The following is a 14,371-nucleotide window of genomic DNA, read 5'->3' on the forward strand; positions in this document are numbered from 1 at the left end:
CTTGATCATTTTGTGGCCCTTTGCTGAACATTTACCGGCTCTACAAACAATATCCTGCGGTCGCCCCATAGGGTTGAATAATAGCATTATGATATGGGCAGCTTTATTGTCAATAATGATCCTTAGCGCGAAGGTTGCCTTTTCCACAGCTGCCGCGCGCAGAAGGCGCATCTTTATCCGCATCTCCACTAGGACCGCAACGTCGCGATCCTGCCCAGTCTGCCAGTTCAGACTCCATAAACATATGTGACATTAAGACTTTTCCAATCCAAAAGACTGGAAGACGGGACTTGTGAACCTCAAAGCAGCAGAAATATGAGAGAATTGGACCCTTCTGAGCTCGAAGCATGGGTACCCCCAACAAAAAATTTAAAAATTCGGCAAAATATTTGGACCTTATGATATGTTTTGGCATAATTTGGATTAATGAATGAGACATGATTGGATTGTTAAATGGAAATTTAAGAAAAATTATTTTAAAAAAGAGACTTTTCGCCCCCGTGTATTGTAGACACTTGTCTACAATGAATTGCCTTTGTCGTTTTGCCGCCCATTCGCTCCGTTTGGAGAGGTCTTTCTGTAGAGATTCACAATCCCCTTTGGTTACAACGACCCTGAACAGTTTAGGGCCTCCAGCAAACGTGGCCACTTCGCCGCTCATCTATAACTCTAGGGTCGTTTGGAAAGCACAGGTCCCGATCCTTGGGGCAGTGGCGTAGCGTGGGGGGTGCAGGGGGGGCCGGACGCACCGGGCGCAACATCTGGGGGTTAGGGTTAGGGGGCGCAAATCCACGGGTTAGGGGCGCAAATCCACGGGTTAGGGGGCACAAATTATTTGCCTTGCCCCGGGTGCTGACAACCCACGCTACGCCACTGCCTTGGGGGACTCCACTTTCTACATCTCTCCATTGGCGGCCGGATCCATTTCTCCCTGCTACCAGAAACTTGGCCAACTCCTGATCCGGAAGAGGACCTCTCTGCTCTTAGAATCGTGGAATTGATTCAACCCCCTGCGATGCGGGAACCGCAGCGAAAGCAGCTCCTCTTATTCCTTCACTGCTAAGCTTACACGGGAGTAGTTGGTGAGGTACTTTGTCGAAAGGCTCTTGAAAGCCAGCGGACGCTTTGAGAGTGGGGCCCGGGGCCACCCGGGGCGCGCCTGTTATTCGTTTGCAGAGTCAGGGAGGTAGCCGTGTTGGTCTGACGCAGTACCTCTACAAACGAAATAATTTTTAAAAATAATAATAATCCAGTAGCACCTTAGAGACCAACTAAGTTTGTTCTAGGTATAAGCTTTCGTGTGCATGCACACTTCTTAGTATCTGAAGAAGTGTGCATGCACACGAAAGCTTTTTAAATTTCTTTATTTCGTTTGCAGAGGAACACTGCCCCTCACCGTGGACGCTCAGTTTAGCCACGGAGAGACCTTAGGAGAGAGGAGATCGGGGCCGGCCCCAGGCCGTTGGGGAGCTTCGCGGCTGAGCCCGGCTGCTTTGAAGCGGCTCCTCCATGTCGCAAAGACGCAGCCGCGTTAGCCTCGCCAGCCTCCGCACGCCGGGGATGCGGCGGGATAGGAGCGGCGCTCCCGGGCTTGCCTGGAGCCCAGCCAGCTGATGGGGGTAGCTGGCGCCCCCTCCCTGTAACAGACTGCGGGCGTGGCCCCTATCCCTCCCCTCCAGGAGGTGCCCAGAGGCGGCGCTGATGGGCGGAGAGCCCCAGGCGGGGCGGGGCGCCCCCGATAAAAAGGCCGCGCGCGCTCCGACGGCACCCGAGACTTTGAGCTGCCAAGATGGTGTTGACCGACGACGACAAGAGCCACGTGAAGCACGTTTGGAGCGTGATCCAGGCCAACGCCGGGGACATTGGCGCCGATGCCATCACCAGGTAAGTCCGCCCCGTCGGGCAGGGACCCTCTCCCGGGCAGTGGCTTAGCGTGGGAGGTGCGGGGGGGCGGCCGCACAGGGAGCAACATCTGGGGGGGCGCTCGCACTCGCAGCTCTCTGCCCCTAGGGCAGAGGGGGCGCAAATTACTTGCCTTGCCCCGGGTGCTGACAACCCACGCTACGCCACTGCTCCCGGGGACGAGGCCGCGGGCCGGGCGGGAGTCGGACCCTCGTCTTCCTGCTCCTCTCCGCCTCCTCTTCCCGCAGGATGTTCGCGGCGCACCCCACCACTAAGACCTACTTCGCGCACAAAGACGTGAGCCCCGGCTCCGCCGACATCAAGGTGCACGGCAAGAAGGTCGCGGCGGCCATCGGCGAGGCCGTGGCGCACATCGACAACATCGCCGGCGCCCTCGACAAGCTCAGCGACCTGCACGCCCAGAAACTGCGCGTGGACCCCGTCAACTTCGCGGTGAGTCTCTCTCGCTCCCCGTCGGGGCTCCGGGGCGGGCGGGATCCCTGCTTCGCTCCGTCGGGGCCCCGTCTAACGCTCCCCCTCCGCCTCTCCCGCAGCTGCTGGGCCACTGCTTCCTGGTGTCCATCGCCGCCCACCACCAGGGGCTCCTCAAGGCCAGCACCCTCGTCTCCATGGACAAGTTCCTGGGCCGCGTCGGCGCCGTGCTGACCTCCAAGTACCGCTAGGCCCCGCGAAGCCCAGGCCCGCCGCAGAGGAGCCGCCTCGACGCCGCCCCGCGACCCCCAAACCCCACAATAAACCTGCTCTTGACTCTCCCTGATCTCTCGCGCCTTCTTGGGCTGACCTGGGGGCGGGCGGGAGGAAGGGAGAGGGGGACTCCGGGCCTGGACGGCTCTGGCGAGGGAGACCCCGTCCCGCGGGATAGTCCCTACCTTGGCGCTCCTTGAACCCGGGGCACTTGGACCCAGTGGCGTAGCGTGGGGGGTGCAGGGGGGGCCGGCAGCACCGGGCGCAACATCTGGGGGTTAGGGGGCGCAAATTACTTGCCTTGTCCCGGGTGCTGACAACAAACGCTACGCCACTGCTTGGACCGAGTCGCCTGCTCGGTGGGGGACCTGAAAGAGCCGCGGGCACGCGTGGCCTTTGCGGGACAGGGGCGCAGAGTCAGCCCCAGAAGGGCTCCCTCTCCTTGGGGGTCTTCCTTCCAGTTCCCTTCGGGGGACTTGCGGGGTGGGGCTCCCCAGGCCTTTGCGCCCCTGGCTGGACTGACTGGGAGGAAGCAGACGAACTGTTCGGAAGGGCCGGTCTCGGCCTGGGGTTGTGCTCGCAGAAGGGCCCCGCCCGGCTCCGTCCAGCCCGAAAGCCCCGCGAGCCACAGCTGCCAGCCCGTGTAGGCAATACGGCCCGGGTTGGATGCAATAGAAGGCAGCTTCCTAGGATCCTGCGCTCGAGGGCAGGGGCAGCCCCCTCCCCACAGCCAAGGCCGGGGGGGGCAGTGCCAGGGGTCCCCTCCACACCCGCACTGAGAGGGCGCGGGAAGAGGCCCGCAAGCAGGAACCCTGCCTGGCCTGGGAGGGGGCGACTCGGGCTCTGAAACCACCGCCATTTCCTGAGATCCCGAGGACCCACCAGAGCAATGGCAAGGGCGGGCGCCCTCCCTTACAACGGAGGAGTGCACTTTTGGGGGTCAAGTCAAACCGTTGGAAGGTTGCAGCGCCTGCTGTGGCTGCAGAGGCCGATATGGGAGAGGCGGGTCGTGCTTTGCTGCAGTTGGGGGCCGGGGCAGCGGAAGATGTCCGGCTGTGCCGCTGCAGACGCACCAAGGCATTTCTTCTCTCTGCGCTCCCCGCGGAGCTTGTTCCTCCTCTGCTCGTTGCTTTGGATGCAGACTTGTCTACCTGTCTCTGGGGAACCAGAGACCCTCTAAGAAATACCCACAGCCCCGGCAGAGAGAGGGGGCAGCTTCCCCCTCCCCTCCCCTTCCCCGCGGCTGCTCTCTGAGATGATGCTCTAAGAAGCTAAGCGGAGCGCGCTGGATCAGGCCAAATGCCCATCTAGCTCCGCATCCCGTCATCACAGGGGCTGCCCAGGCAAGCTCCTTCCTCAGCGCCCCACGTCCCGCTCGGCCAGGAGGCGGCTCCCGGGCTGGCTAGTCGGGAAGGCAAACTTTACGCACCTTTGCGGCAGAACCGAGTTGGCTCTGGGCCCCAAGGGGTTAACCCCATGTGGGGTTTCGGGGCAGCCGCTGGATTCCCTGCGCGCAGGCGCCCCCTGCTGCTCCTGGGTGGGAAGGGCAGGAAGGACAGCCCTTTGGGAAGTGAGGCCTTGGTCTGGTGCCCCCCATCAGCTCATGCGCCCCACGGAGGGGCTGCAGAGTCCTCAGGCCAGCCGGGCCGTTACCTAAAAATACCGCAATGAAGTGGAAAGGCCCCTTTACTGCTGCCTAAGCATCCTGTCTCCTCCCCTAGAGTGCTGGGCCAAAGCCTTTGGGCAAAGGAGGGCTGTGGGGGTTCCCTAGAGGCTTCCTGCCAGCGTGGAGGGCAGGTGGTGGCTGCATGGGGTGCTGTGGGGGGATTAAAGGGCTGGCAGCAAGGCTGGGGGGGTGCTACTGCTGCCGGAGCCAGCAGAACTCCAGGGCAGGGCAGGGGGTGTGTGTATCGTGTGGCCATTCGCCTGTGTGAGTTGTGGGGCTCCAGAGATTCTTCAGAGAAGGCTGCTCTGAGCTGCAGAAGGGCAAGGGGAAGGAATGGCGCTTGCCTGCTCTCCTGCCCCAGACCAGTCCAAGGGAAAGACCGCAGCTGGGAAGCTGCCTGGTGTGGAGAAAGGCCTACGTGGGGAATGAAGCTGGGAACTTCTGCATGCCAAGCAGCTTCTCTGTTGCAGAGCTGTGGCTGTTGACTGGCAGGCATGTGGGCAGCCACCCAAGCACCCACGGCAGAGCTCAGGCCTGGGCCGCCTCACCCTTTCATGCCAAAGCTGCCCTGGGATGCCACCAGCCAGTCATCTCCCACCATCCTGCTTCTGCAGGGGATCTTCCTGGACTCTTCCCATCCTGCCAGCTTCTTCTGACTTTTGCCTTGGCCCATGGAGTCCCAAAGGAAGATGGGAGCTGCCAGGGGACAGGCCAGACTGGCTCATTACTGCCTTGACGGACCTATGTATCTCCAGGTTGCCATGCAGGGGGTCTCTCTGCCAGCAGCGCCTGGCGATTCCTTCTGCATGCAAGGCAGGTGCTCAACCCCCTTGCTCCCTTGCTTGACCCCTTGCTATGGCCTTAGGCACGCTTCTGCCCCCACGGAGAAGTGGCCCCAATCCTGCAAGGAACCCGTGGCACCACAGAATTGACCAGGCACCCAGGACAGAGGTCCAGAAAGTAAATGCTGCCCTCTTTATTCCATCAATACAAATGTAAGAAGGGGAGGGGGGAAGAGAGCGGGGAGCAGGGTACCCGGGGATGCCCCTCCTTTCTCTAGGGCGGAAGGGGGCGACTGTAGGCGGCTTCTACTTCTGCAAAGACGGCGTCAAAGAACTTTTCCCAAGAGAGCTTCATGTCCTTGGTGAACTCATCTGCCAGGAGGTCTTGGAAGACGCAGAGAATGGTCTGAAACAGAAGCTGGGCAAGGGGGGCACCATTCAGCGGGTAGCTTGGGATGCATTCCCAGTGACCCCCAAGGCTCTAACCACTAGGCTCCCTTTCCAAAAGCCCCTGCTTGAGCGCCCCATAGATTCTCTGCCTGGCTCAGCCTGCAGGAGACGGCCCCAGGAGAGGCATTAAGCCTGAAGGGGGGGAAAGGGCAGCGGAGGAAGCCTGTGGCTGCTCTTGTGGCAAAGGGCAGTGCTGAGGAAGCCCAGCTGGGCTCCCTGTCTGGTCCCTGAGCCATTCCCCCCCCCATGCCGTGCCCACCTGCCCCACACCTGATGCCACCTGTGCCGGCAGGTGTGGCCAGGGAAGAACACGGTGGCAAAGGGACGCTTGCACGCTTTCATGGGGCCTCCTTGCAGGGGAAGCTGGCTGGCAGCTCCAGTCAGCTGGGGTGGCTGCGCCAGGGAGTTCCTCGCCTGGAAGGTCCTGTCTGGAGCCCCCGGGTGCCTTCAGTGAGAGCTCCCCTGAGCCAGACAGGCTCTGCAGTGAGCCCCACTGATGTGGCCCCCTGACCTCAAGGCAATGCCAGGAGAGTGGCAGGAGGTGGCCTGCTGGGGATGCCAGGATCAGACCCAGGTTCCCCCCTGTGGGATGTTTCATCAATGATGCAGTCAAGTGCAACATTTCCTGTTGCCTAGAATGGTGGACACACAGGGGAATGTGGCTCCAGACCGGGGGGGGGGGGGACTTCCTGTCATACCTGCCCTGGAGCCTCACCCCCTGTGTGTGACCAGGTAGATGGGCGTGACCTTAGCAGACCCTACAAAAGGGCTAGCCATGCAGGCATCTTCCTCTTTCGCTCTCTGATGGCTCTTAGCCAGCAGCACAGACGAACGAAGCCACAAGGTGGAAAGTCTGAGGACCAGCTCAGACTTCATTTCTCTACAAAGGTAAAGGTAAAGGTAAAGGTACCCCTGCCCGTACGCGCCAGTCTTGACAGACTCTGGGGTTTGTGCGCTCATCTCACTCTAGAGGCCGGGAGCCAGCGCTGTCCGCAGACACTTCCGGGTCACGTGGCCAGCGTGACGAAGCTGCTCTGGCGAGCCAGAGCCGCACATGGAAACGCCGTTTACCTTCCCGCTAGTAAGTGGTCCCTATTTATCTGCTTGCACCCGGGGGTGCTTTCAAACTGCTAGGTTGGCAGGCGCTGGGACCGAGCAACGGGAGCGCACCCCACCGCGGGGATTCGAACCGCCGACCATGCGATCGGCAAGTCCTAGGTGCTGAGGTTTAACCCACAACGCCACCCGCGTCCCTTGTTCTACAAAGGTAACTGTAGCCGAAAGATAGAGCCTGCCTTCAGAATTCTACGGTGAACTGAATGTAAGTAAACTTTACCCTTACTTTTAAACAAGACTGTTGTGTTGTTATTATTATTTTAAGCGGGAAATAAAAGGGGAAACTTACCAGCAACAGTCCCGACTGGCTTGCATAACTTAAATGATTCCAACGAATCCATCAACTTGGCAATGTGCAAGGGAATGTGCTTGCTCACTAGTGAGCGAGGAGGGATAATGTTTAATCAATATATCCTCTCCTGCTTTCCTCAACATTCCCACACCCCCTTTCCCCCCCTCCTGTTAGAAGGCTCCCAGCTGCTCCGAGGGCTCCTGTCTCCTCCCACATACCTGGAACATCCCTGAGGGCACTTGGTGGACGTTCTTGTGGTTATCCACCAGGCGCTCCAGCAGCCGGCAGCCCTGCTTCCGGTTGTCCAGGTTTTCAACCAGCTGGTTGAGAGCCACCATGACCTTCCGGCCGTGGGAGCCCACCTCAGGGTTCTTCAGCAGGTCGCCTTCCGTTGGGATGTTCTTGAAGTACTGCTTGCTGTCAGGGTAGTCTGTGAAGAACCTGCAGGCGGAACAGCCAAGGTTCGCTTTGAGTGCAGAGCTCGGATTTTGTACTGACCCTTTTGAGTATCGCTGCAAAAGGCTGTGTGGGGAGCCGCATTGGACCCCCTTCTTAACCCCCCCCCCTTCTCTGGGCTGGCTGAGGAGGACAACATGGCCTCCGGGTCTGCAGAGTCTGCTTTGCTCAGGAGCTCTGTTCTTGGAAGGGTCTGCTGCCGGCTGCTCCCTCCCTGACCGCCCCACTTGATCCCCTGTGGATTTGGTTTGCACAGATGGTGCACTCACTCAACTCTGTCTGGTGGGTGGCAGTGGTGCCCAGTGGCCTGTTTATTTCACTGGTCAAGAGGCCCCTCGGCCACAGAAATCTCTGCTTCCAAACCTTGACAAAATAGCATTCACAGAAGTCTGATCTTGCTTGCCTTGCCCCTGTTCCTCCGCCACTTAATTCCAGAAAGGAATTTGTTGATGGCTTTCAACCACACACCCATCTTGGACCTCCAGAAAGCGGAAGAGGCCTGGGGAGCTGAAGCATATATTCTACAGCAGAAATTCTGTCCCCGCGGGACCCCCAGACCTCCCCTAACAATGGTCTCCTGCTTCCCTCCAAGAGCTGCTCACCTGGAAGCCGCCCTTCCCCAGCCAGCCTGCATATTCCAGGTTTCTGAAGAGGAGCCCAGCATCAAAGAGGCCTCTCAGCCCTCCCCACAGCTGCTAGTGGGGGCTCCTCCCTGAACAGAGGTGGAGAAACTGCCTCCTGTCACTTTCTCTGCTCCTGGGAGACAAGGGCACCCGTGACTTCTCCTGCCTTCTGTCTCTTTTTGTCTCTGATGCACACCCAAGTAACACCCAAAGGACCCTGAGCGAGTGGAAGAGGAGAGGCTGGTGCCCTCCATCTCCTAACTCTTTCTAAAAGCCATTCTGATCTGGCTCCAGGAGGTGCTCAGGTCTCCTAAATTGGTGAGGGAGTGAAGCAAAGGGCCACAGTGGGTTGAGGCCCATTGCCTTCTGCATGGACTGTGAAAGAGATACGAAAAAGGCCAGGCTGGTATACAGAACAAATTCAAATATATGTAGGCTGGAGGTGCAAACAGGGGGAGGGAACGACGTGGTGGGGCTGTGAAAAAACTAAGAACTTTTGGGATATTGTATATGAGGAACTAAAAAAAACTTTAAACAAACATTTGTGAAAAAAACGGAAGCCTTTCCTCCCGGCATTCTGACAACCGATATTCCAGTTGACAAGAGGAGGGTTTTCTTACACGCAACGACAGCAGCAAGAATATTGAATGCCAAAAACTGGAAGGGAGATAAAATTCCAATGAAGGAAGAATGGCAAATCAAATTATGTGAACACTTAGAACTAGAAAAGATGACAGAGGCAATCGGCAACCAAACAAACCAAAAGTTCAAAACTGAATGGGAGTGTTTCAGAGTATATTTAGGGGAAAAAACATTGTTCCCAAACAAAATCCTTAACATGCCTTGGTTAACTTTTGCAAATTAGATAACAGACAGATAATGTACGTCATGTAACAGCAATGAGCTAAAAAGAATTAAGGGCCCGCCGGGAGGTGGAGGGAAGTCATTTTTGAAGTATGAATGTAGAAGTCTTTCTTTATGTTGATTATTATTTTTCTTTATGTATGTCAGGCATCCCAAACTTGGCCCTCCAGCTGTTTTGGGACTACAACTCCCATCATCTCTAGCTAACAGGACCAGTGGTCAGGGATGATGGGAATTGTAGTCCCAAAACATCTGGAGGGCTGAGTTTGGGGATGCCTGATGTATGTTAATGTTTTTTGAGTAACGAATGGAAATAACAGTACTGATAAGCAAATTTAATAAAGGATATATCTATATACATATGAAAAAGAGAAAGGCCAGGCTGGGAGAAATCGCCCCAGGCCAACAGACCGCAGCACCAGACCTGATGATAATGAGCCTGCCATTCGCTTCCGGGTCCTCAAAAGCCTTTAGCCAGCAAGTCTGAATGTGCAGGTGCTGTAGCTCTGTCAGAGGCACCATGGGCTCCGGAACGGGCAGCCTGGGGAGGGGACAAGGAGGAGGCAGGTGAGCTGGGCCTCAGGACCTTGGATTCACCCACAGACCAAAATGGACCTTTCTGCCTGAGAGCCTGGGCTTGGAGGCCAGGCAGCAGCAGCCCCTGGGACCCCGAGGGAGAGAGAGGCCCTGGTTCCTCCTGCAATTCCAGGTGGGCCTTGGTGGTGCTGATGGAGGACCTTTACGACAAGGAGGGCAGCGGGATTGTGTGCCTAAGATTCTCCCGCTTTTTTCATCCAGAGTTTGTGCAGAGCAGTAGAAATATTACTGATACGCCAAACCTACATCAAGGCACAGTCACTGAGAGCTCCAACTCCTTTTGAATTATTGTTGGGATTGGCTACGAAGGCAGAACAGGGTCGGGAGTCCAGACTCTAAAGTATGCTAATCCTAGTGGATATGGGTACAGCAGATGGCTTAAGGCAGATGTGGGAAGCTGATTGGCAGATGACTATCAACAAAGAGGTGTGGACCTCAATGTGCAGGAGGGAATTTCCTTTTAAATCAGCCTTGGCCTCAACAAGAAAATGGCCTTGCACACCTATACAGCTAGCCCTTACTCGCTCCTCCTACTCGCCTGGAGGAGACCAAAAGGAGATATTAGAGACATCTTCAAGTATCCGAAGACCTGTCACATGGAAGAGGAAGCAAACTTGTTTTCTCCTGCTCTGGAGGGCAGGACTTGAACCCATGGCTTCGAGTTACAAGGAAGGCGATTCTGACTCAACATCAGGAAGACCTGACAGTAAGAGCCGTGCCTTTCAATTCTAATTCTATGGCCAAACTGCTGGAGTATCTCCGGTTCTAACCAAACCATGTGGTGGATGTGCGGGAAAGTGGCTCAGTTCGGGGAGGAAGCATTTGTCCAAATACAGTGGTACCTCGGATTACATATGCTTCAGGTTACATACGCTTCAGGTTACAGACTCCGCTAACCCAGAAATAGTACCTCGGGTTAAGAACTTTGCTTCAGAGTGAGAACAGAAATCGTGCTCCGGTGGCGTGGCGGCAGCAGGAGGCCCCATTAGCTAAAGTGGTGCTTCAGGTTAAGAACAGTTTCAGGTTAAGTACGGACCTCCGGAACGAATTAAGTACTTAACCCAAGGTACCACTATAAAAGCAACTACCTGACAAATGCCTCTAAATGTCTGGAGCTGGCTCTCCGCAATCTTTTTACAGGAGGGAATATTAACTTACAGCTTAACCCTTTAGTAAATCTTTTTCGAGCAGCCAGGCTCATAAGAACAAGATACGGGAAGAACTTCACGGAGGTTTCTCTGACAAATTGGTTCAACTAAGTACGGCAACTGAACTTGTGGGCGTATAAAGCAATAAAATAAAATTGCCACAAGGCTCGAGGCACAAAGATTCTCTTGCAACTGATTGGCTCAGCTTTATTATGCACATGGTTAATATAAACTCCCTTCACATTACAAAACTTTTTGGTTACCTTAAACAGTTTTTTTGCCTGCTATACAAACAGATTTTTTTTTATAAGAACTTACTATGCTATTTGGTTGTTATTCTGCATGTGCTGTCTAAATCCCAGCTTCAGGGTTGGGTTGAGATATTTAATGATTTATCTATATGACGTCGTTATATGTTGAAATAATACAAATTAGTTAAAAAGTGGGGACTTTTAAAAAGAACTCACACACACACAATCTGCACGGTTGCTCTGTAGAATTTGCTCCCACAAGATGTATTAATGGCTAGCAGCTTGGACAGCTTTAAAAGAGGTTTGGGGAAATGAATGGAAGATCGCCATTGCAGCTAGCGGCCATTATGTTCTACTTCCACAACTGGAGCTCATTTGTCTCTGAATTCATTGTTGGCAAGAGCAGTTTTGCACTCGGGTCCTGCTGCCGGACTTCCCTTTTGAGACGTCTGGTCGGCCACTGCGAGAACAGGAGCCTGGACTATGATGGCCTTATATTTGTGCTTCCAGATTCATGGCACTTAAGAGGGCATTGTGAAAACTTAAAATTGTGCTATGAGCTGTATTGTACTCATCTATGGCACGGCCAAGATCAAGTTCTTTTTATTCCACTTTCCAGGATGTAGTGCAGTGGTCAGCAAACTTTTTCAGCAGGAGGCCAGTCCACTGTCCCTCAGACCTTGTGGGGGGGGGCCCGGACTGCATTTTTTTTTAAAAAATGAACAGATTCCTGTGCCCCACAAATAACCCAGAGATGCATTTTAAAGAAAAGCACACATTCTACTTGTGTAAAAACACACTGGTTCCCGGACCATCCGAGGCCAGATTTAGAAGGCGACTGGGCTGGATCCGGCCCCCGGGCCTTAGTTGGTCTACCCATGATGTAGTGCATACAGTTCTGGTTACCTAAAAAAATATTTTAAGGAGAGGGCAGTGGCTGGAGGAGCAAGTTCCCCAAAAGGAAAGAGAACAATTTGATTGCCATCAGGCTGAGACAGCTCAACAGGAACCACTGCTACAGTCACAGAAGCCAGGGGTGGGGAGCGGGTGTGACAAAAAGTTTGGTTTTGCTGGACAGGTTGGTTCAACAAGCGTTTCTTTTTTCTTTCTTTCCTTGCCAGCAAATGGTTCACAAACAGCAGCCTCTGACTGGCTGTGGTTCCAGGAGGGAGAGTTTAAAAGGAGAGGATCTGAAGAGAGACAGGGAGGTGTGATTGGAACTGAGGGTGGAGAGGTTGGGAGACAGGTAGGGAGACAGGTGAGGAGACAGGTGGAGATAAAGAGAGGGAAAGGGAGAAAGAAAAAGAAAAAAAGAACTTCCGCTCTGAGCGTATTGTGAAGGAGTGTGTGTGGTGTCCTGTAGGAGGAATAGACCAGGATTTTACTGGGAGGCAGAGGTTGAGCCAGGAGAAGTAGGAGCTGGAAAGGAACAGCCTCCTTGGGACTCAGTCCAGTCCAGAGGGGAGAGAATCTTCTAAGGAAAAGAAGAAATTCTCAAACCCAGTGAAAGGAGAGAGCCCTTGGGTCTATTACTTAAAGTACTTCAGGAGCTGGATTGTTAAAGGGGGTGGGTAGCTGAAAGGAAGTATCACCTTATAAAGCAGGCATGGCCAGACTCAGCCCTCCAGAAGGTTTGGGGCTACAATTCCCATCATCCCTGACCACTGGTCCTGTTAGCTAGGGGTGATGGGACCTGTAGTCCCAAAACATCTGGAGGGCCGAGTTTGGCCGTGCCTGTTATAAAGGAACCAACTTATAATGCAACCAAAAACAACTGAGGATGAGTGAAAGTAAAATAGCATTGTATTCCTGAAGTGACCTAAGTTTTTTGCACTTGTGTTATATACGATCTTACCTAAAATAAATCTTTATTGTTTATTTAAAGAAAACCCACCTGAGACTCCAACTTACTAGTTATCCCCTCACAACGGTCCCCCACAGGATAATCTGGGTTGGAATTTTGAGAGACAAAACCTTCAGGTAAAGGGTTGTTCCGTGAGGTGGGGGCAAATTATCTGAGTGAGACCGGGCCCATCGGCTTGAGAGGGGAAAGTAGCTTGCTGCGTTTGTGCTATTGTTGGCACCTGCCTTGAACATCCCTCGTCATGGGCTTGACTTACTAATAAAGTATACCTGCTGCAGGTATTTCTGTTAGATCAGGGTCCTCTTGTATGATGCTTGTTACCCATGTGGATTTTAATGAATAGCACAAAAGGTTATGAGTCACAGGGTGGGTGGGAGATGCCATGGATTTAAAAAATAGTACATTCGTAGGGTTTAGCTTATTTTTTAGTTGCTGGTTTGATAATGGTGCTTTCATAGATTACAATTATGTTACGGACGATTTTCCATTTCCATTCCATTGCTGTACTTCTGTTATTGTTATGTGACTCGATGGCCCTTGTGGTCTCTTCCAACTCTATGATTCTATGATTCTATGATTGTTTGGGTAGAAAATGGCACCCAGTTGGCAACTTTAGAGTCTGTTTAGAAGAAAGGCAAGTGACATGGACATGTTCCCCCCTCTCTTCTGCAGTAAATAAGAACTTGGGGCTACTCAATAAAACTGATTAGCAGCAAATTCAGAAGAGAGGCAAGTTCTTCTTTAGGGAAGTTCTTCCCTGTTTAGGGAAGTTTTTAATGACTGATGTTTTGATGTATTTTTAATCTTTTGCTGGAAGCTGCCCAGAGTGGTTGGGGAAACCCAGCTAGATGGGCGGGGTAAAAATACTACATCATTATTATTATTATTATTATTATTATTATTATTATTATTATTATTATTATTATTATTATTATTATTATTATTATTATTATTATGACTTCTTTACACAATGTGCCATTGGTGCGATCTCCCTTGGCTTAAAAGGCGATGAGCTCTCCGCAGCTCCCGGCAGGCGTCTCAGTGGAGCCTCCCTGCTGGGGCGCAGTCCACCTGTTCGGCTCCCTCCCTTCCGGCTCCCGCCCCTACCCCACTCACTCGGGGGGCGCCCTGGATCCGGAGCGCCCGGGGGAAGCCATGCCTCGCTCGCCCACCGCCGAACTTTCGACCGGCAACGGCCGCGGGGGGCGGTTGGGGGGCGCTTCGCGAGGCGCGCAGGGGAGACGCCGGCGCTCGCCATGGGGGGTGGGGGGCGAGGCCCCTTAGGGCCCAGGGTCGCGGGGGGCTACCCCCCAAAGGGCCACGTCGAGGCCGGAGCCGTGCGCCAGGGGGCTCCGCGCAAGAGGCGCGCCGGCGAGGCGGCTTCCCGGCGGGGGCCCGGCGGGGCGGAGAGGAGGGTCGGGGGCGCCGCGCATCCCTCGGTCCCTCGGAGGAAAGCGGCGCCGACGGCGGCGGCATCTGCGCTCTGCCAAGGAGCTCCCCGTCCCCGGGCGGCGCGGCGGCGGTGCCAGGCTCGTGCCCGTGTCCGGGAGGAGGGCGGGGCGCAGCCAGCAGCAGCAGCAGCGGCCGAGGCGCGCCCCCGCGACCGCCTCCCTCCCTCCCCCGCGGGTGTCCCCGTGACGTCCGCGCCCCGCCAG

General features: G+C 54.8%; 2 protein-coding genes across 3 annotated transcripts; one reads left to right on the forward strand and one right to left on the reverse strand.

Moving 5' to 3' along the window:
- The first annotated feature begins 1,726 nt into the window (after positions 1 to 1,726).
- Positions 1,727 to 2,675, forward strand: LOC308573412 (hemoglobin subunit alpha-1-like). The gene is made up of 3 exons (XM_081170291.1): positions 1,727 to 1,884; positions 2,151 to 2,355; positions 2,457 to 2,675. Exons 1-3 carry the CDS (start codon positions 1,790 to 1,792, stop codon positions 2,583 to 2,585), a joined length of 429 nt encoding a protein of 142 aa, XP_081026417.1. The 5' UTR covers positions 1,727 to 1,789; the 3' UTR covers positions 2,586 to 2,675.
- A 2,550-nt stretch (positions 2,676 to 5,225) lies between these two features.
- On the reverse strand, positions 5,226 to 13,939 carry LOC308573471 (cytoglobin-1-like). 2 transcript variants are annotated; one of them, XM_081170391.1, is made up of 4 exons: positions 13,833 to 13,939; positions 9,281 to 9,397; positions 7,132 to 7,354; positions 5,226 to 5,473 (listed from the first exon to the last, which is right to left on the reverse strand). In XM_081170391.1, exons 1-4 carry the CDS (start codon positions 13,871 to 13,873, stop codon positions 5,330 to 5,332), a joined length of 525 nt encoding a protein of 174 aa, XP_081026517.1. In that variant the 5' UTR covers positions 13,874 to 13,939; the 3' UTR covers positions 5,226 to 5,329. The 2 variants fall into 2 exon arrangements, with proteins under 2 accessions (XP_081026517.1, XP_081026518.1); XM_081170392.1 differs by lacking the exon at positions 13,833 to 13,939 and adding an exon at positions 13,676 to 13,723.
- Positions 13,940 to 14,371: the final 432 nt, after the last annotated feature.

Source organism: Podarcis bocagei, assembly GCF_964188305.1.
Source record: "Podarcis bocagei genome assembly, chromosome: 14".
Taxonomy (NCBI): Eukaryota; Metazoa; Chordata; class Lepidosauria; order Squamata; family Lacertidae; genus Podarcis; species Podarcis bocagei.

What these genes read in the sequence shown, in the direction of transcription:
- LOC308573412 (XM_081170291.1), top strand. Translation starts at nt 1,790, where the DNA reads ATGGTGTTGACCGACGACGACAAGAGCCACGTGAAGCACGTTTGGAGC. An exon ending in GGCGCCGATGCCATCACCAG is followed by an intron (nt 1,885 to 2,150) that starts GTAAGTCCGCCC and finishes CTCTTCCCGCAG; the next exon opens with GATGTTCGCGGCGCACCCCA. An exon ending in TGGACCCCGTCAACTTCGCG is followed by an intron (nt 2,356 to 2,456) that starts GTGAGTCTCTCT and finishes CCTCTCCCGCAG; the next exon opens with CTGCTGGGCCACTGCTTCCT.
- LOC308573471 (XM_081170391.1), bottom strand. Translation starts at nt 13,873, where the DNA reads ATGGCTTCCCCCGGGCGCTCCGGATCCAGGGCGCCCCCCGA. An exon ending in GGATCCAGGGCGCCCCCCGA is followed by an intron (nt 9,398 to 13,832) that starts GTGAGTGGGGTA and finishes TCCCCTCCCCAG; the next exon opens with GCTGCCCGTTCCGGAGCCCA. An exon ending in GGCAGGCTCATTATCATCAG is followed by an intron (nt 7,355 to 9,280) that starts GTCTGGTGCTGC and finishes TTCCGCCTGCAG; the next exon opens with GTTCTTCACAGACTACCCTG.